General features: G+C 45.4%; 1 protein-coding gene across 1 annotated transcript; it reads left to right on the top strand.

Annotated features, from left to right (window-relative positions):
* Window positions 1-667: 667 nt before the first annotated feature.
* On the top strand, window positions 668-21,447 carry QDPR (quinoid dihydropteridine reductase). Its single transcript, XM_045550428.1, has 7 exons — window positions 668-928; window positions 1,802-1,894; window positions 5,900-5,996; window positions 7,695-7,835; window positions 16,595-16,703; window positions 18,138-18,221; window positions 20,763-21,447. Exons 1-7 carry the CDS (start codon window positions 827-829, stop codon window positions 20,866-20,868), a joined length of 732 nt encoding a protein of 243 aa, XP_045406384.1. The 5' UTR covers window positions 668-826; the 3' UTR covers window positions 20,869-21,447.
* The last annotated feature ends 390 nt before the right edge of the window (window positions 21,448-21,837 follow it).

Raw genomic sequence — 21,837 nt, 5'->3', positions numbered from 1 at the left:
CCAAACGCCTACTGTGCTGTGTGAACTAATATTTTTTAGGAATCTTGTAATCATTTTCATGGTATTTTTTGTTTTAAGAGCATTGCTTTGTGAAGTGTAAACATCCAAAATATAGTATACTACAATTTTTGTGTTACTCTTTTGGCAACTTCTTACTTTTAAATATGCTCCAAAACAGAGATTTAAATATACCCCACCCGCCAAAATGGAAGTGGCCCGGAACTCACAATCTCTAAGAGGCTCAGTGAATTGCAACAGAAGTAGTGGTCAAAACAATAAGCATTTACTGTACTTAGCCACGCACTGTTCTAAATACCCTACTGTCACCTTTTAAAATCCTTCCCCAAACCGTATCAGGACAGACCATTATTACTCCCATTTTACTGGCGAGTAAACTGAGGCACGGAGCAGTTAAGGATGTTGCTAAGGCCACGCAGCTATTACACAGTAGGACGAGGCAGTTGGGCTTCAGAGCCTTCTTATTTAGAGCAAAAATATATTTTAGGTGGCTTGCCTACATTCGCGCACACCCGCCCTCCACCCTAGCTCGCCCACCGCCCAGCCGTGCAAGCCCGGGAGCCCAGCTCCTACCCGCGGGCAGGCGGGCGGCGGCGGGGCTTCCCCGTGTCACCGCCCCCGGGGCGGGGCGGCGGGCTCCGGGCCCCCGGGTGGCGGTGCTCCGACGCGTGGGTGCGCGCTAGGCGGCAGCAGCGGGCGCGGAGCGGGGCGCGGCGGCTGCGCGGTCCCTCTTGGCGGGGTCGGCGGCCGGGGCGGGGCGCTCCGGCCGGGGCACTCGGAGCTGCGGGATCGGCGCGGGAGGAGCGGGATGGCGGCGGCGGCTGCGGGCGAGGCGCGCCGGGTGCTGGTGTACGGCGGCAGGGGCGCGCTGGGCTCGCGATGCGTGCAGGCGTTCCGGGCCCGCAACTGGGTAATGCGGGGCGCTGCCGGGTCTCCGCCGGGACGGCGGGCAGGGTGGTGTTTGGGGACCACGGGGTTTTCAGGTGCAGCTGGGAGGCAGCCTGGTCAGGCAGCTGCGGACCCCTGTGCACCCCTGACTGCGCCTGCACGTGCAACCACGGGTTTGCGCGTCGATTCCTGTCCCCGAATGCGTGCGCACGCCGGGCCCCCTAGGTGCGGGGCCTTTGCTCCGCAAGACGAGTGGTGGTGCGCGGTGCTTCCTCGGCCTCCGGCAGGCCCAGAGTCCAGTAGGACTCTGGAGAAAATTCCAAAGCGGGAGGTAGTGGAGCTGGGGTGAGGGAGCAGGGAGCGAGAATGCAGAAGGAAGAATCTGGAATGGGACTGCCTGGCCCGGGTTACTAGTCCTGTGACCGCATATCAATTACTTAACATCCTCAAACCTCAGTTTCCCCATCGGTAAAATGGGAATAATCGTGAAAATGGCCATGGCCATTTGTTTTCCCATTTATAGCTATGATTTGAGTAATTGCAACAGACCATATGGCCAGCAAAGCCTAAAATAATTAGTATCTGGTCCATACAGATCCTTTGCTGACCACTGGGGTCTCTAGCATTGCAGAGTTTGGCTTTTAAAGGTGAGCGAGGAGGAGGAAGCGGAGTGTTTGGAGGCAGAATGGGCTGGGATGGGACACAGTTATGGGGTAGGCTGGCCAAAGCCAGATGTCCCTGTAAGGAGTGCGAGAGGTCACTTGCTAGTTACTTTCTCTAGTGGGATTTCATGTAAGTGTCTTAATCTGTCTGCGCTCCCTCCATTTTTGGGTGTGGATCTTTAAAGGAATGACAAACTGTCTCTTGACCAAAGCAATTGTCTCCTTCGCTCCAGTGGGTTGCCAGCATCGATGTGGTGGAAAATGAAGAGGCCAGTGCTAGTGTCGTTGTTAAAATGACAGACTCATTTACCGAGCAGGCTGACCAGGTAATTCCAGAAAGGCCCTCCAAACACTGTGGTAGGGGAGCCCTTGGAAGGGGTGTCCACTGGTTATGTGTTCTTCCTTTTTTTTTCAATGATTGTTTCTCTAATTCTGAAAGCCATTTGTGCTCACTGAGAAAAATTTGGAAAAGTGAAAAAAATACAAATATAAATTATATGATCATTTTGAGTTGACTCACAGTTAACATTTTGGCCTACTTTCTTGTCTTTCCTGTGCACAGTATATGTTATTACTTTTACAGGTTGAGGTAATTTTGTATTAATATTTTATATTTTATGATCAGCTTTTTTTAAAACTTAAATGGTTCTCCAGATTACATAAAAAACCTCTTTGCAAATGCATAATTTTTCATTTTATGAATTGGCCACAATTTACTTAGTTTCTATTTATTGTACCTTTAAGTTTGTGTGTGTTTTACTATTATCAAGAATGCTGTGATGGACATCTTTGTCTACATATCTAATTATTTAGGATACATTCTAAAAAGTGGAGTTACCTAGTTCAAAGCATGAACACCAACAAAATAGGTTGTTTTTAATTATAAAATTATATGCGTATTATAAAATAAGAAGTTCAATAAAACTATAGAAATATACAGGTAAACTATGAAATACAGCTTTTTCTCCCTAACCCAACATAGTGTTACTCCCCAGAAGGAAGCACTGTTAACAATTTGATGGATGTGTTGGTACAAATATCTTTTTTTTTTCTCTTTGTTTTTAATTTCAGCTCATTATGGGGGTACAAAAGTTTAGGTTATATATATTGCCCATGGCCCCCCCATGCCCCTGAGTCTGAGCTTCAAGCGTGTCCATTCCCCAGACAGTGCACATCGCACTCATCACATAGGTATGCACCCATCCCCTCCCCCTCTCCCCCCCAGTCATGTCCATTCCCCAGACAGTGCGCATCGCACTCATCAAGTAGGTATGCACCCATCCCTTCCCCCCAGCCCCCACCTCTGTCCGACACCCAATTGGTGTTATTCCCAAATGTGCACTTAGGTGATGATCAGGGAAACCAGTTTGCTGGTAAGTACATGTGGTGCTTATTTTTCCATTTTTGGGATACTTCACTTAATAGAATGGGTTCCATCTCTCTCCAGGAGAACCAAAGAGATGCCATATCACCGTTATTTCTTATAGCTGAGTAATATTCCATGGTATACATATACCACATTTTGCTAATCCATTCATGAATTGATGGGCATTTGGGTTGTTTCCACATCTTTGCAATTGTGAATTGTGCTGCTATAAACATTCGGGTGCAGGTGTCTTTTTTATAGAATGACTTTTGTTCTTCTGGGTAGATGCCCAATAATGGGATTGCTGGATACCATGCTAGGTCTACTTGAATCTGTTTAAGGTATCTCCATATTGTTTCTTGAGGAGTCCTTGCAAAGAGCTGCCTAGAGGACTCTGTTTTTTTTTTTTTTAAAGAGATGGGTCTTGCTATGTTGCCCTGGCTGGACCTGAGCATCTGGGACCAAACTATCCTCCTGCCTCAGCCTCCTAGGTAGCTGGGACTACAGGTGCAAGGGACCACACCTCACTGTTTAATGGGTTTTATGCCAATGCTCCAGCCCACATTCCCAAGGAAAACTCCATGTCATTCTTTGTGTGAGGTACCATATTTTCCCAGCCACTCAATGAGGCAGGCAGGCAGGCAGGTCATTATAGCTGCGAAGACAGGGTTGCAGAGACTAAGTGACGTGGCCAACAAGCTGGCTAGTGGTGGAGTTCGGAGCATGAGTCTCCTCCTAACACAAACTTTAATAAGTTCAGGTGCCACTTGGTCTGTAAGTGGGTCTACTTTTCATTTAGTTATGCTTTCTGTAGTGATCTTAATTAACAGTTCTGGGTGTGTTATGGTGCTTGGCTGTTTTTATGACAAATTTTCAAAATTTAAAGAATGACACATGTATGCTTTAGAAAATACAGATAAGCAAAAAGAAGTGGGAAATCATTTATAGTTCCACCATATAGCTAACCTTTTTTATATTTCTTTCCACTCCATCTCTCTAAAACATACATGTGTAAATCTAAAAATGTTAAAAATGAAACTGAGCATAACTATGCTACTCATTTGCTCTTTCTGAAGCATCAGTTTGACATAAGTTAGAATATAAAAGCCAGATAATTTACTCCAAAACGTATATTTTTGTTGTTCTTTCTCTTCTTAATATGGTCCTAGTGTTTCCTATATTTAAATGATACAGATTGGCCTTACGGAGTTTAACAGTAAAAGCTGATGTGGCATCGTTAGTTGCCAGGCACCATTCTAAGTGCTTTATTTACATCAATGCTTGTAGTCTTTTAACACCCTGAAAACAGAGTTTCAAATTTTATCCCCCTTTTAAAAATGGGGATGCTGTGGCAAAGAAAGGCCCTGGCATTTGTCCAGGGTCAAGCAGGTGGTAGGTGGCATAGCCAGGTTTGATGGCTGTGCTCTTAACCACTGTGCCAAGCTGCCTTCAAGCAGAATAGCTTCATGTGAATAAAGGAATAAAAGCCAAAACTAAGTGGAAGGGTAGTGTGGAGCGCAGCAGCCCTGCCAGGTGTGGTCTCTGTAATCAATGTCTCTTCAGTGTCTCTTCTGCTCTGGTTAATTGCAGGTTTCCAGTATCCATGTGAGTTTTTGAATGTGGAGGTTGTTCCCACCAGAGACTTGATGATAGAGTGCTTCTCTAAGACAAAGAATGAGAAATGCCTAAGTTTTTATAAGCTGAGCTTTTAAAATTCCTATTTCTTTTCACTCTTCCCCCCCCATTCAGAATTTCTGGACAAACATGACATTCATTTTTGTTGTAAAATTGCGGGGAGAAGTGATAGACTAATATAATGTTGCTGCTGAGAGAGATAGAGTCTTGATTTAAGTCTTAAGAAGGTTGATCTTAATGAAGCCATTGGGAGGCGTCACCACAGCCATTCCAGAGAAATATGGAAGAGTCGTGGCCGATGGCCAGAATCACCTGTCTTGCCAGACTATTCTTTTAACAAATTATAACAAGAGGGCATGTATATATTTTCAATGCTTTAAAATTTCAAACAAACATAGAAGTAGAGAAATCTTTAAAATGAACCCCCATGTATTCAATATTTCCCAACATATTGCCATTGACTGTATTTTTTCTTGCTGTTGAGTTTTCCTATAATTTTTCTTTGGCATTTTCTTTGGAGTTGCAGTTAAAGAGATTTTTGAATTGGGAGGAGCATAGAATTGATCATCTTAGATTATGATTATGTGATTTGTGAAGAAGCCTGGAAAGGAATACCAGAATGTTAGCTGTGGGCAGTGAAGCTCTAGGTGATTTTCTTTCTTCGTTTTTTTTTTTTTTTTTTTTTTTTGAGACAGAGTCTCGCTGTGTTGCCCGGGCTAGAGTGAGTGCCATGGTATCAGCCTAGCTCACAGCAACCTCAAACTCCTGGACTGAAGGGATCCTACTGCCTCAGCCTCCCGAGTAGCTGGGACTACAGGCATGCGCCACCATGCCCGGCTAATTTTTTGTATATATATTTTTAGTTGGCCAGAAAATTTCTTTCTATTTCTAGTAGAGACGGGGTCTCACTCTTGCTCAGGCTGGTCTCGAACTCCTGACCTCGAGCGATTCCCCTGCCTCAGCCTCCCAGAGTGCTAGGATTACAGGCATGAGCCACCGTGCCCGGCCCTCTAGGTGATTTTTTTAAAAACTTTTTCCTGTTTTTCTTTATTAATTGTTTTGTTTCAAGGGGTGCTTATGCCCCCACATTTTAGAATGTTTATAAGGAGAGTCTAGATTGCTTTATAAAAATCACACTGAAATGTAGTTTGGCTTCACTGTCCAAAATGCTCATCAGAGATTTGTCCTCCATCTGATTTTCAAAGTGTTAATTGCTAGGTACTATAAATTGACTTAAAAAGAAGAGAAGAAGAAACCGAGGTATCTGTAAAGAGGTAGCCTGTGTTGGTTTACCTTACAGTTTATGCATCTTTTTGTTCCTGTGTTCAAGGTGACTGCTGAGGTTGGAAAGCTCTTGGGCAATGAGAAGGTGGATGCGATTCTTTGCGTGGCTGGAGGATGGGCTGGAGGCAGTGCCAAATCCAAGTGTGAGTCCCCTCCGGAGTTAATCATTCATGCCGCCCTGCTCTTTGTCCAGCCAACAGGGATCGGGTATAGACTAGGTGTCAGGCCAACTGTTTTTCTGTGAATCTCCCAGAAACTTTACAATAGGTCTGTGAGCTAGCGATTAACTCCCCCATTTTACAGATGAAGCAGAAATTTCCCGTGGAGGCGGTGTGCAGAGGGGGACATTGAGTTTGAAGTTTTAAGTGGACGCAGAATGAAATCAGTGTGGTCTCTGCCCAAGCCTCAAAGGCTTATTCAGGCATTGGGGGATGTGTAGGAATTGGAGAGATCATTCCGAAGATCAGAAGAACTCAAAATTGCGCTTTTACTAAAGCTGATTACGTTTTTCAACTTTTTATTATGAGCATTTTTAAACATACCAGAAAAGTTGAAAGAACAGTTCAATGAACACCCTTACACCCCTTCATCTAGGTTCAGTAATTGTTAACGTTTGCCACACTTGAGCTCTCTTGCTTTCTTGTGTGTGTGCACTTTTTGTATTGTTTGGTTAACCTTCTGAAAGTAAGTGGATGCCTCACCGCATTTCAGCATGCATCTCCCAAGAATAAGCCCATTCTACATTATCATGAAACTGTTATACCTAAGAAAATTAGCAGTAATCCTGTAAGGTTAATGATACTCAGTCCATATTCCTCGTCTGTTTATAGTTGTCTTTTTCCCTAAACATATTCCACTCAAGGTTTATACACTGCATATTATGTTGTAGTTTTTAGTCTCTCTCCTTTTTTTTTGAGACAGAGTCTCACTCTGTTGCCCGGGCTAGAGTGCCATGGCGTCAGCCTAGCTCACAGCAACCTCAAACTCCTGGACTCAAGCAATCCTCCTGCCTCAGCCTCCCGAGTAGCTGAGACTACAGGACTATGAGCATGAGTGACCATGCCCAGCTGATCTTTTCTATTTTCAGTAGAGACAGAGTCTTCCTCTTGCTCAGGCTGTTCTCGAAACTCCTGACCTCAAGTGATCCTCCCTCCTTGGCTTCCCAGAGTGCTAGGATTACAGGCGTGAGCCACCGCGCCTGGCTGGCCATCCTCTCTGTATCACGGGGTTCCACGTGCCCTGTGAGTTGCCCTGTTGATGGAGTGATGTATGTTATTGTTCTTCCTTATGTTTCTGGCAAGACCAGGGAGTTAAAACAAGTGTGAAATGGTTATTTCAGCTCTCTTTTTAAAGAGTCTTTAAAGCTGGCGTTAAACTTTCAACCATAAAAAATGTAGCTCTGTAAAAGCCCTCTTTGTGGCCATATAATAGTCCCTTGGATATTTATCACGGGGAAAACCTGATGTATTAGATAGACATATAGGTTCTTATTACAAATCTGATCCTTCATAAAGTAAAACAATCTTTGAATTAAAGCCAGTCCAGCAAATCAGTTAACTCCAGATTTATTTGCTAAAAGTTATTGGCTAAAATTTTACCAGTTTGCATGTAAGGAAGCTGAGACTCAGGATCATATGGCCTGGATTTGTACCCGTGTCTATCTGACCACCGAGCCCCGTGCTGTTTGTATCAGACCTTGCTGTAGACAGGGACCTGGGGACCTGGGGACCAGGAGGGGCTGGGAAGGCTTCTTGAGTGTAGAGCTGTGTGTGTTGAGCTCGCCTTTTGGGCCTTTTGGTTTCTTTCCTGGGAATGCTTAGCCCACATGTTTTCTCACTCAGCTCTCTTTAAAAACTGTGACATGATGTGGAAGCAGAGTGTGTGGACGTCGACCATCTCCAGCCACCTTGCTACCAAGCACCTCAAGGAAGGAGGCCTCCTGACCTTGGCTGGTGCGAAGGCCGCCCTGGATGGGACTCCTGGTAAGCCTTTATTTCCCCATCTGTGAAATGGGAAAGCTTCACCTTGCTTACATGGGCTCCTGGGCTCTTCTGTGGGATGAGGACTACTAAAGCCCTTTGCCCCCTACGGTGCTTTACGGATGGATGGATTTTGCTTCCTTTAAAGCCTGAATCTTTTTAGAGAGAGGAATTCTGATTCCTTCTTTTGCATCTGTCCTCATGTTCATGGTGGTTAAGGAACTGTGCAATCTGGCACCTCCCCCATCTGGTTAATTTATCCATGATCCTCACAGGAGTGAATGGTGTAATATTAATAGATATTAATTAGTTAATAAACACATATTATTACTATTATCACATTGTATCCAAGTGTTCTAGGGAAGCAGCTGGAAATAGCATAAGCTTTAGAATAGGAGAGGCTGGGGGTGGATTCTTCTAGATCTGTGGCCTTGAACCAATTCTTTGATCTCTCTGACCAAATTTCTGCTATAGTTAATTGTGAAGTAATGACAGTAATATCTAACTTGAAGAGTAGCTGTAAAGCCGCAGAGGTGTTGATGTGTAGAAAGTGCCCACCACATGGCAGGCACCAATAAATGGTAGGTCTTATTGTATTCACTGTTCAGATTTCACATACATTTTCATTTAATACTGAGGTCAGCATTATTATTATCTTTTTCAATTTATAGTTTAGGAAACTAAAACTTAGAGAGTTAAGGAACATGTCTGGGTTTATACAGTAAGTTGCAAACTTACTTTGAGTCAAAACCCTGATCATGTCCAGATTGTATGCTTTTCCCGTTACATTGTGAAGACCCAAGTTTCCTTTGCATTTTTTACTCCCTGCATTAGTTTGCTAGGCCTGCCAACGGGTGGCTTAAGCAACAGAAATTCATTTTCTTGCAATTCTGAAGGCTAAAAGTCTGAGATCAAGATGTTGGTTCCTTCATTTGGTACCTTTTTCGTTGGCTTGTAGATGGCTGCCTTCTCCCGTCTTCACATGGTCTTCCCTCTGTGCATGTCTGTGCCCTCATTTCCTCCTCTTATATGGACACAGGTCATTTTGGATTAGGGCCCCCCCCATGAGCTCATTATAACTGAATTACATCTTTAAAGACCACGTCTTCAAATACAGTCACATTCTGGGATACTGGGGGTTAGGCCTTCAACCTATGAATTTTGGGGGGATACATTTCAGCTCATGCCCCTCCCTTTGGGATAGGGCTAAAGGTATTTTAGTGAGAGGTTGAGGGGACAGCAGAGAGAAGCAGAAAGTGTCTACCTCCCCTACCTAATTTAAACTCTTCTTTAAACAAATAGGAGCTCTTTTTGGATCTCTTTAGTAGGTGGTAGAGACTCTGGGCACCTTCTCAATTTTTTTTTTTTTTTTTTTTGTTTTGAGACAGGGTCTCACTATGTTGCCCAGGCTGGTCTGGGATTCCTGGGTTCTGGCGATCCTCCCACCTGAGCCTCCCTAGTAGCTAGGACTACAGGCGTGTGCCATTGCACCTGGCTCTACCTTCTCGATTTTACTGTAACTCACTGAACTGTGAAGCTCTAATTAACAATTTCTTGCCACTCATTTTCTTCTTCCATCTTAGAGCATGTGATTTTATAAGTCCATGACATTGGAATAATTAAAGCTTTGTACATGTTAGGTGTCTGTCCAGTTGAGATCTGATTTTTGTCAAAGGTGACACAGAGCAGAGACTTCAGAAAGTAAATAGAGAAATGAGTCATAGCTTGACATTTAAAAAACAAAACCCTAGGACTGAAAGACTAATTTTCCTAAAGGACAGAACGGTCTCCTACTTTCCTTTGGTTTGTAAGTATATCCTTCTTGGTTTACATTTTTGGATAGTGATTAAGGGTTGCAGGCTCCAGAACCATACAGGGTGGTCTTCTGTTGGGGCTTTGCCACTCACTGTGACATATTTGGCAAATTAACCTCTCTGAGCCTCCGTTTTGTCGTCTGTAAAATGAGGATAAGTAATAATGTCTCCTTTATGTGGTGGCTGTGCCTCGTAAATTTCTTAGTGATGTAAGTGGCCTAGAAATGTATTACAGAGTCAACAGTAAACGTGAACTATTGTTATTGTTTACTCCATGCTGATTTTACCAGCTCCTGCCTTAGACGTTAATAAGTTTGTTCATTTTTAAAATCCTAGGTTAGATGTTGTTGAACTAATTTGAGTCATGAGACCTTTTAACTTTGCTATAGACCCCAGAAAAATCTGGGAAATTGATCTGTAATTTGAAAGCAAACAGTAAATCAGGCTGAATAGTCCCTCAAACTCAAGTCGATCTGTTCAAAAATGAAAAGTTTTTCATTCAGGAAGGTACTGAGAAAATCCTCACCCTCTTATTTCCAAGGTTGTATTTGTGGACTGTCTTCCATGGGGTAAATTGTATTAAAATGATGGTGATTACTTTTGGTTACCATGAAAGCATCTGTGTTCCGTGACTGGAAAATCAGTTTTTAGGGACCACACTGATCATTTTATAATTGGGAAGTGTTTACCTTCTCAGTAAAATAAAATTTTTTTTATATCTTGTGAATGATCCTCCTCCCATGTGTTGCCCGAGGAAGATGTCGTTCTGTAGGATTAAGCCATTAGGGTTGCCGGTTGCTTGTCTATTTTCCTTCCTCAGATTTCCTGCTCTTGTGCTGTTCAGTTGAAATGAAGAGAGAGCCCTGGGACTTTGCTGAGGACTAGGGCCGGATTAATGAGCATTTATGCCCTGGTTTATTTAATCACTGAAGAGTTTGTTATCTTTTTAGACTATTACTGGCTTCCTGCCCTTGGATTAAACAGAGAAGCCAGCGATGGTGAAATATTCTTGTGCTTCTAAATAACTTTTTGAGGCCTGGGCTCTCTTTTGCAATTTGAGGTTGTTGATGCAGTTTTGTGATTGGTTCCTCGGCTGGGCTGTATTCCCTGCATCCCCCCCTGGACTTCTGATGCCTCCACAGCTATTGTTCTTTCAACAGCTGTGGTTTGAAGGAGGCTGCTAGCCTCTAGAAGGAATAGTGGTTCAAAAGGAGGAGAGGTTTACAGTGATTATCCATTCCTTTCTTTTTTTTCTTTTTTGGAGACAGAGTCTCACTCTGTTGCCCGGGCTAGAGTGCCATGGCATCAGCCTTGCTCACAGCAACCTCAAACTCCTGGGCTCAAGTGATCCTTCTGCCTCAGCCTCCCAAGTAGCTGGGACTACAGGCATGTGCCACCATGCCCAGCTAATTTTTTCTACATATTTTTAGTTGTCCCTGTAATTTCTTTCTATTTTTTTAGTAGAGACGGGGTCTCGCTCTTGCTCAGGCTGGTCTCGAACTCCTGACCTCGAGTGATCCTCCTGCCTCGGCCTCCCAGAGTGCTAGGATTACAGGTGTGAGCCACCGTGCCCGGCCTCCATTTCTTTCTTATTGCTGTGATAGCAGCGTTTAGTGAGCAGCTGCAGTGGCGTGTCCCGCGGGGGAACATACAGAGGAGAGAGACCCCATCCTGCCATATGCCTCTGGTGCCTGAGGGGTAGATGGAAACATACCCTACTAAGAAGCATCCCTGGCTTCAGTCAGTAAATATTCATTGAATAGTGGGAGGAAAGGAAGACTAATAGGTAGCATGTATATGTGTGTCAAAGTTTGCTCAAATGGTACACCTTAAACATGTTCAAGTTTATTGTATTTCAATGGTACCTCTGTAAATTTATTAAAAAGATAGAAATATTTTTATGGATTTACCTCCTAGGTGCTAGGCTTGTTGGGCCAAATTCTGTATATGCTTATTTTGTCACCAGAGGTACTTGTAAAGTAGGTGCTATCATTGTCCCTTGATTACAGAGATGAAAACCAGAGTCCAGTGATTTTAGGTGACTTGTCTGAGACCACCGGGCTAGTTAGTAGCAGATTGGTCTGAATGATAAATGGATTGATTGACTCAGTAATCGTGTTAAGTGCCTGCTCTGGCAGCAGAGGTGCAGAAGACTGTGCTGAATTAGGGTCTGAGCAAAACGCGCTGTGGGAGCAGAAGGGAGAGGTGATTTCACGTCTGGGAAGGTTTTGTGAAGGGACTGATTCGAGCAGGGTCTCGGAAAAGGATAGGTAGGACTTTAATAAGTAGAGCTTAAGGGAAAAGGTAAGAGGCAATGAATTATTTTTTACTTGAATAATTTTATTAATTGGTTTTTGAATTGTAAAACTAACCAGTGCATGTAGTAAAAGTTCACATGGTGCTAAAAGAAATACCAAGACTCCCTCCTACTGGAAACCCTGATCCGAGCAGCACTGCCTCCCGGGCCCAGCCACAGTTAAGGCTTCTCACGTGTCCTTCTGGAAGTATTGTGTGCATGTTCTGCTGTGCACACACGTCACACTTACTTGTATATTCACATGTTTTAAGAAAACAACCACCACAATTTAATGGATCTGTAGAGACTTTTCTGTGCCTTGCTCTTTTCATTTCATCGTAGGTTATTATTTAAAAGTTAGTTTGTCTGGAATATTGAAAAACTAATGAGTTACTGGGAAGCATTTACATACTTTTAATGATACAGTGCTCCCAGTTTGTCCTTTAATTCCCACAGTTTTTGTGGGCCCACCACTGGATTAAGCTCTGTTACCCGCTCTGGAGGAACTCACCTGTTGCTCTCTCCTAATATCAAGGAATAAAATATTTATGGAATGTCACATTTGGGATTGGGGATATACTGGTAAACAAAGCAATGAAAATCCCTGCTTCTGTAGAACTTCTGTTCTTCTGGGAATGAAAGAGCCTGTTAGCATTTGTGCCATGTTTCTGTTGCCTTCAGGGAACCCTGAGACTAGGCTGTTGGTCCCCCATTTAGCAGAGATGAAGCAGAGGGTGAAAGAGCTGCTTGCCCAGGTCACAGTGGTGCGGAATCCTGGGTGTGAAGGCCTGACCTTGAATTCCAGATCCTGGGTTCTTTCTGGTGTGCCGTGCCCCTCCTCCAGGCAGCTGCCTTGCATTTCTTTATATTTCTAACACTGAGTCAAGGATTCCCAAATAGAAGAGGCTGACATAGGATGGGGTTAGTGGGGTTTTTTTGGTCTTTTTTTTTTTTTGGCATCTTGCTCTGCTGCCTGGGCATGAGTGCAGTGGTGCAATCATAGCTCACTGCAGTCGCCAACTCCTGGGCTCAAGCGATCCTCCTGCCTCAGCCTCCCGAGTATTTGGGACTACAGGCATGCGCCACCATGCCCGGCTAATTTTTTTATTTTTGTGGAGGTGAGGTCTCTTATTGCCCAGGTTTTCAAACTCCTGGCCTCAAACAGTCCTCCTGCCTCAGCCTCCCGGAAGTGCTAGGATTACAGGCGTGAGGCACCACGCCTGGTCTTAAGTGGTGTTTTGATGCCTGGGAGCAGGTAGACCCTGTTGGCCCCCTTCCAGGTGCGGGCTTTGTAGGTAGCAGAGGGTCAGCAGGGGGGCATGATAGTGCTAAGGCCGGTATTGTCACCATCCCAGTCATGACAGAGTAAACAGGCTTTCCTCCCATCCCTGATAAGGAAAGAGATGCCCTAACAGGCAGCAGATGCCTGCTTGATAAGGAGAGGGATCAGGCATTATAATGTGAATGACAACAAGCTGGGTAGGAGAGTGTGGGAAAAACATCCTTCTTGGCCCAGTCACTGGGAGAACATCTCCCAGGAGAGGCGCTTAGCAACGCCCCTCATGCACCAGGCTGGGCTCCCCTGTCAGGGTCAGATCCTATGTGCACCTTCCATGGTTTCCAAGGCCCTTTCCTGGATACGGTCTCCTTTGATCCTCAGCACAGCCTTGAGAATAAATGGAGATCTGAGCTACTGATGCAAGGGGTGCCCCAGTGAAGGGAGGAAGGCTCCCTGAACTCGCAAAGTGGGTTTTGGCTCTGTGCTGGAAAGAATTGTAGAGCGAGGCAACTAGCGACAGAAAGTTTATTGAGATAGAGACAGACAACAGATCCTACTCCATTGGCAGAGTAGGGGTCCTTTCCCAAACAGGAGGGGGACCCCTTACGGGGCAATGGTAACATTTTTAAATGTTCAAAAACCCCATTAGGAGACAGCTGTACATGACCAGCATTTTCTGTGGTCAGGCCATAAAGGTTAATCATAAACTGCTGTCACAGAAAGGCAAGCACACACTGTTTGTAGGGCATCCAGCTTAGTAATTCATTCATCCTCGGGTGGTCCCAACCCGCCACTTGCTGGCGACTTCCTCGTGCAGAGTGGTCAGGGTCTGGTGTGGGCCGAGACGGCCGCACTCAGCCTCGCTCCTTCCTTTCCTGCCTTATCCCTGTGTTACTGCCACTGCCATTTACAGATAGAAGAACGGGCCCGGGGAATCTTTGATTTTTCTGGTGGTTGGTAAAGCAGGAGTTAGAGCCCCCACTTTCTGAATTTCGTGTTCAGGACACTTTTCTCTATTCCTTAGTGCCATCTGAGGAAAAAGAATTGCCAGTGACTCCACCAAAGTTGTGAATGACAGTAATGACCAGGATTAACCGCTCAGCGTTCAGTGCTCAGCACTGTGCTAAGGGCCTTTACGGTATTTTATTTGATCCTTATATTACCCTTAGGATTTGGGGTTGTCATTCCCATTTTATGGAATGGAAAACCAAGGATCCTAAGGTTAAATAGCCTTGCCTGGAGTCAGTCAGCTCTCAAGCAACAGAACCTGGACATGTAGCCAAGTAGTTGGATTTTAAGGCATGTTACTGTCAACGGTAAAGAAGCCAAACTGTAAAATAACTTAAAGAGGTTTATTCTGAGCCAAATTTGAGGATCATGACCTGGAGCCACACCCAAGAAGCCTTGAGCAAGTGGACTCGGTGTGGCTGGGTTACAGTTTGGTTTTATACATTTCAGGGAGACAGGAATTAGAAGTAAAGACATAAATCAACACACAGAAGGCATACATTGGTTTGGCCAGAAGAGGTGGGACATCTCAAAGCGAAGGCTTTCAAGTCATAGGTGGATTTAGGGATACTTTAGTTGACAATTGGCTGAAAGTGTTAGGCCTTGTCCAAAAGAACAGGAATCAGCAGAAAGGAATGCTTGAGTTAAGACAGGGTCTTCTGTCTTTTATGTGGTGCTATACTGGCTTCAGGGTGGGAAGTAAACCACATCATAAAAGCCTGTTTACTGAGATTTTATCACTTGTAGGCATGACTCACCAGGCCCCCTTAGAAAGGAATTTTTTGGGCAAAGAATATCAGAGTTCAGTCCTCATTACTTCTATTAATTTGATGGGAAACATTCACTGAGAACCTATCCTGTGCCAAGGATATACCCAGAATTCAATACTTTATCCTCCAGTGCTAGAATAAGGAATGTATTTGGTCCTTTTCTCTGGTTCCTAGTTCAGAGCTCCTAAATTCTTTGGAATTTCCTGAGTGAGGGGGGGCTCTTTTGTTATGCACAATGAGCCCCTTTGGGTCACCTGTGATTTATGCTACTGAGGTGACTTAGGGTAGGGCCCCTAGATAGCCTAGGATGGGGCTGCTCCCTGGGAGGACCAGATGGTAAGAGGGTTGGAACTGGAAGAGAAGCGGGGCTGGAGATTAAGCCCAGTAAAAGCTCTCGATGAGCTTCTGGGTTGGTGAACACTTGGCGGTGCTGGGGGAGTGTTGTCGGGGAGAGCTGTCTGCTTGCAGAGGGCATGGAAGCTCCCTGGCCACCCCCTTTCTTAATTTGTCTGTGCATCTTTCCACCTGGCTGTTCCAGAGTTGTTTCCTCCATGATAAACCAGTAAATGTAAGTAAAGTGTTTGCCTGAGTTCTTTGAGCCATTCGAGCTCATTATCGAACCTAAAGAGGGTTCAGTAATTGACCATTGAACCTGAAGAGGGTGAGAACCCCTGATTTAGAGCTGGTTGGTCAGAGTACAGGTATCCAGGGACTTGTGCCTGGGGTCTGAAGTAGGGGCACCCTTGCGGGACTGGGCCCTGAAATCTGTGGAATGTGACACTAACTACCTGGAGTTGGAGGTGAATTGTTGGATGCCCAGTTGGTGTCTAGAGAATTAGGTTGTTAGTGTTGGAAGACAGCCCAAGCCCATTTTACAGATGAGCAACTGAGGATTAGAGAGATGTAGGGAACTTGCCTAGGATTTCTTTAGCAGTAAGTTGAGGAGCTGGGATTTGAATGTGTGTAGCTTGACTCCAAAGCCTGCATTCCAAGTGGCTGCTCCATGTTGCTGTCCCATCGAGCACCTCTGTGTGCAGGGTGCACATAAGCGGTTAGCGATAGAAGGGTTCTGAACCCAGTTCTTGCCTGGGCTTTAACCTCTTGATTGGCTTGGGTACAAGTCTGTGTGTGAGCCTGGGCACATTACTCAACCTGTCTGAGCCTTGCTTTCCTAAGAATAAAAATAAGATCAATCTCATGGCTTTTGTGATAAATATTAAGTGGTAGGTGAGTGGTCGGTGCACCTGAAATGTCATGTTCCTTCCGCTTTCTCTCCATAAATGTCCATCCTTCTTTTCTTCCTGGCTTCCTTGAGACCCTGAAATGCTGGATACACTGCTGGCCTCTGTGAAGCCTGTGCTCATGGAAACTGGCCAGAGGCCCCTACCTTCTGCCCACCTGTCCCCACTCTCTCTTTCTCTTTGCTCACTGTCATTTTTCAGTTGGGGCTGGTGAGGGTGTCCTGCCTGAAGGAGGAAGCCAGGCGCGGCTGTTTACAAGTTTTTGGGGAACAGAGATACTCAGAAGAAGGTTACATGTCCTTGCATCTCTCTGGCAGCCAGTGGTCACCGAGCTGTCTTCTCCCCGTTTCCCAGGGATGATCGGGTATGGCATGGCCAAGAGCGCCGTCCACCAGCTCTGCCAGAGTCTCGCCGGGAAGAACAGCGGCCTGCCACCAGGGTCTGCCGCAGTCGCGGTGCTTCCGTAAGTACTTGGGGGTCTCCCGGCAGCTGCTCACCTCTGCCCCACTGCCAAGGGTTAATGTCTGTCTGAAAGTCACTTTCCATTAGGAGCTTGTGTGTGCCATCACCTTGGGCTCTGAAATTCACCAAAGGCCCTTAGGATACTTGTCTTAGACTGTTTGTGCTGCTCTACAGAATACCTTAGACTGGGTAATTTACGAACAGCAGAAATTTATTGCTCACAGTTCTGGAGGCTGGGAAGTCCAACATCAAGGCACCAGCAGATTGGGTGTCTGGTGAGGGCCCCTTCCTCTACAGAAGGTGCCTTCTGTGTGTCCTCACATGACAGAAGGGGCAAAAGGCTCCCTCCAGCCTCTTTTGCAAGGGCACTAGTCCCATTCGTGAGGGCAGAGCCTCATGACCTATAGCCTTTTAAAGGCCCTACCTCTCAACACTATCACATTACAGACTGTGTTCTGCATATGGATTTGGGGAGGACATACTCAGGCCGTAGCGATACTCATTCAGGGTTTGGGTTATCCTGGGCTGTCCAGAGTGGTTGGTTGGCTGGTGGGATGAGTCTGTCTTTTTTGCCTGTTTCTTTCTTTTCTCACCCCCCCCACCCTTGTTACTCCCTTTATAAGTAGTCTACACATTTTATTTTATTTTATTGTATGTAGTTCTGTCTTTCAAGTCATCGTAAGGTCTGTGTGTGTGCGTGTTGTGGGGTATGATGGCACTTTGGGGGAAGGTGTGTGGGAGGACATGGGAAGCTGTGGGGGGCGTTTCTATCTGTGATCAGGAAGACAGTCCCCCGTCGGCTGTCCCAGGTGGAGGCAGCTGCTTTGGAGGGGCAGCATTCCTTCTCGCTGGAAGGATTCCAGCACCCGCGGGCTTATGTCTTGCCTGTGGTCCTATGAAGGGACATTGGGACCGCCCTTGGGAAATTCGTATCTGAATTCATACATATCTGAATTCTGTATTCTCTTGCTGAAAATCTTAAGGTTTCATTGAAAATAGCCACATATTTAAAAATTTAGTATTCCAATATTCCCATATTTAGAGGAATATTATTACACTCAGATCCTTAGAAATGAGTCTGCTGTATGCTAGGGAGTGAATGAGGACTTAACAACAAACCAATTTACTTCGATAAAGACTATTTTAAAAAAAGGCAAAATGTGTCTCCTTGCATTTTGTTCTTGTCTTGCCTGAAGGGTGAGTCACAAAGTGTTTTATTAAATTATGCTCAGATGTGGTCTTTGTCAATGTGGACAGCTTCCTGGTCTCCCTCTGCTTATCCTCCTGTCTGATCTTTCCACGGAAATGTCACCCTCGGTGCCAGAGGCTCACAGTGGTCACGCTGCATGTTTACATTTTCCTGGCCAAGGAGGACGGGGCCCCTGTTATTATACAGGTGCTGCACAAATGACAGGCTTATCTGTGTGCATTGCAGGGTTACCCTGGACACGCCGATGAACAGGAAAGCAATGCCGGAGGGGGACTTCAGCTCCTGGACACCCTTAGAATTCCTAGTCGAGTGAGTATTACAGTCATGTCAGTGACTAGGCAGCTTCCAGCCCCTGTTCTCTGCCCACTGTGGGCTGGAGGATGAGCCCGGCTCTTGGATTATCAAGTTGGGTGGTCTGGAGAGGTTTCTGGGCCTCTGAGGATGTATGGCATGTCAGTTGGAGTCTGGGGGTAGCTGAACTTGGAGACGGGCAACAGAGTGGAGGGGTCCATAGTGCCAACATGAATCTGGCTCTATCAGTCACCAGCCAGCCACACTGAGCTTTAGGCCTCAGTTTCCCTGTCTGTATAAGGAAGTCTGTAACAGTTGTTGGGAGGATTAAATGTGGTAGTGTGTGCTAAGCCCTTGGCACAATGTTTGACCCATAGCCAGTGCTCAGTGAACCTCAGCTCCTGTTTGTGTCTTTATCATGGTAAGGAGGAGTGGCTGTGGGGGAGTAGGACACGGGGTGGAAGGTCTGGGGACCACGTGTCTGGGTCAGTGCAAAGCCACAGACCTGCAGACAGTGGGCTTTGTTTTCAAAACCCTATTTGCCCATTTGTGAATATGGGTGGCACTTGAAAGCTCACCGGAGAAAGAACTGATTTACTGTTTTGTGTTTGCCTAGATGCCAGTTCCTCACCCCTCTATTTAGTAAGCGTGTATTCATCGAGCTCCCACTACAGGCCAGGTGCTGTGCTCGGGCCTGGGGACAGAGTGATGAATAAAACTCGGTCTCTGCTCCCACGGAGCAGGTGTGCCAAGAGAATTGAGGGGATGACTTCACCCCGCAGTATCAGCTGCTTTGATCACTGTATGAAATGTTTGCAAAGTTTGTGATGTGCTTCTAGCCTGATGTTACAATCTCATTTAAATTAAACTGGGAGAAATTTGTGGCTTGTACTTTATGTTTGAAACAAGTACTCACATAGAACTTTGCTATGTGCCAGGCACCATTCTAAACTTCATAACTATTATTTAATGCTCACAGCAAACTCTTTGAGAGAGGTGCTGTTTTCCTTGTTGAAGGTTTGGGGACTTAGGGGCGTGGCAGGGGGCTAAGTCACTTGCTTGAGGTCACCCAGCAGAGCTAGCGTCTGACCCAGGTAGTGCGGCTGCAGAGCCTGTGGTCCTAACCAGCGTGACGACAGTTATTTCTGCCCGTGCCAGGAATTGCGCTTACTGCTTGATTTGCAGAAAAAAATCTGAAGTTGTGGAAGAAACGAAGCTTAGAATTAAGCTTGCATTTGAATTTCATTTTAAAGGCCAGTGCTCCCAGCAACACTGGAGACATTCATCTAAGACCGAGACTCAAGAGAGAATATCTGGGGTTCTGTGTCTGAATTGTGCGGAGTCACAGACCCAGAGAGGGTGGGCTGTCACAGGCATCCTTTGTTCTAGAAATCGCATTCACCCATTTGTGGCATTTGAAAACTCACCAGACAAGTTGGCATAAAGTTTGCTTTGAAATGTCTGTGAGCGCATCACCTTGTTTACCGTCTGTGGTTAGAATGGTTAGTGGGTGTGCTCTCTCACCCACTCCACGCTGCTGAGGTGGGTGAAGGAGAAGTAAGACAATTTAAAACATGGGTAACTAACCCACCCCCCCCATCCCTACGGGACTGGTCTCTTTCAGACCCTTCCCTAGCTGATCTCCGCCCTGCCCCTGGAGATGGGGCCATGACGTATGACAGGACTTCGGGAGTTTTAGCAACGCTTTGTTTTTTGAGCCCCTGTACTTCCCTTGGCTTGTCCAGCCCCCAGCATGGGAACGTGAATGACGGGACAGTTAAACATCAGCTCTAGCCTAGAAGGTTAGAGATTGGTACTGAAGAATATCCCAAGAACTCCTGAGTGCTTTCCAATTAAAGGAGGTCCCACGTCCCAGCTGGTGAATTGTCAAAGTGGATGGTGTACTCAATCATAAATGTTTTGTTTTTAAAAATTACCAGTTGCTTGTTGTCATTTCTTGGGAATTTGTTGTGCCCTTTTTAATTGCTGTCTTCTTAGAAGGGGTCTTCCCAACTGCCCCAAGCAGGGTTAGTTGCTCCTTTGCTCACAGAATCGTGAAATGCCCCCATTACTGTATTTATCATATTTTATTGTAATAGTCTGGTTTTTGTATCTGTTTAATCTATTGCTTGGCACAGCTGTGGGTGGTTTATAAATGTTTGCTAAAAAAAAAGAATTTCTTCTCTTTCTTTTAAATTTCTGAGAAGGTAATGTAGCAAAGTATAAAGTATTGTGCATATGTCTGTCTCTTACAATTAACTAATTAAAAGCTTTTTTAATCACTTAAAATCATAGCACTATGTTATAAAGAATTCCAGCAATGCAGAAACATACGAATATGAAAGTAAAGGTGTGCCAAGTCCTGCCACTCAGAAGTTAGAATGAGTTTCGCTACTGAGCTCACTGGGGACCCGGGTGTGTGTCCACTGTGCCTAGTGGCTTTTTCACAGCTGCAGCCGTGCCTCCCCGTCACCACCCCCGCCCAAAGCCATTGATGTGAATGTAAGCATGTACCAGATTTTTGCTTTGACAGTGTGAAACTTCTCTTCTTTGTTCTAGAACCTTCCATGACTGGATCACAGGGAAAAACCGGCCAAGCTCAGGAAGCCTAATCCAGGTGGTAACCACGGAAGGAAAGACGGAGCTAACCCCGGCATATTTTTAAGACTCGTCTCAGTGCCTGTAAGGGGCCTGCTAGAAAAGTCACTAACCTATCTCAGTGTGGCCTCATCCGGGCCTGCGTTTTCTGTAATTCTGTTGTTCGTGGTACGAGATAGAGAGTCCTCTTTTTCTCTCACCTAATGTGCATTTGCTCTCCTAGGGTAGGGTAATATGTTTATGTGAAATCAAAACGTGTGAATGGAGGCCTACAGAGAGCATGCGCCAATCTGTGTTAACTAGTAGGGAGGCCTCCGAACAGCCCCAGCTATCCTGGTGTCATGTCGGATTGCTTCTGAGACTGTCTGTCCTGGACAGTGGCTGTCATCCCCACTGGTTCAGTGATTGTTTGGTACTGGGGATGTTTTAAGGGCCGAGTTAATGCTTATGTCATAGATGTAGTTTTTGCAGCCTTGAATTAAATTGCCTTAAAACTCCTTTTGTGGCATAAGCAAGATCCCATGGACTCTGTCCTGATATCCTTTTCCTGTACAGTTGCCAAGTGTCCCCTGGCCTACAGTTAAATTGCAAAAGAACTACTTGTGAGCATTTGGAGTGTTTTTTCCTAATAAATGCATTTCATTTATTGTGTTGTCTTCTTTAATCAAATCATATCTTACAGTGGTCATACGTGAGTACACTAGATTCATGGGCTGCTGGAGATCTTTTAATCTGCTGTTCTAGAAAGGGGGGGATTTAAATCCTGAAATAAGTTGTTTCAACACAGCAACACGGGCCCAAACCTGTCTCGGACGATACTGGAATCAGGGTGGTGGGATGGCCCTGTGCATTTAGAAGCAAGCAGCTTTCCACGTGATCAATACAGGCTGTCCTGGCTGAGAACTAGTGACCTAATCTAACCTGATCTCTTTACAGATGAGGAAACTGAGGCCCAGAGAGACACTTACCTTGTCATTGCCAGTAATTGGTAGAACCAAGCCTAGAACCGGTCAGTTACCAGATGCCTGCTGTCTAT

This window comes from Lemur catta, chromosome 4, assembly GCF_020740605.2.
Source record: "Lemur catta isolate mLemCat1 chromosome 4, mLemCat1.pri, whole genome shotgun sequence".
Lineage (NCBI taxonomy): Eukaryota > Metazoa > Chordata > Mammalia > Primates > Lemuridae > Lemur > Lemur catta.
This window is presented reverse-complemented; position numbering and strand designations above follow the sequence as displayed.

What these genes read in the sequence shown, in the direction of transcription:
- QDPR (XM_045550428.1), top strand. Translation starts at nt 827, where the DNA reads ATGGCGGCGGCGGCTGCGGGCGAGGCGCGCCGGGTGCTGGTGTACGGC. An exon ending in GCCGCAGTCGCGGTGCTTCC is followed by an intron (nt 16,704 to 18,137) that starts GTAAGTACTTGG and finishes TGTGCATTGCAG; the next exon opens with GGTTACCCTGGACACGCCGA. An exon ending in CCCTTAGAATTCCTAGTCGA is followed by an intron (nt 18,222 to 20,762) that starts GTGAGTATTACA and finishes TCTTTGTTCTAG; the next exon opens with AACCTTCCATGACTGGATCA.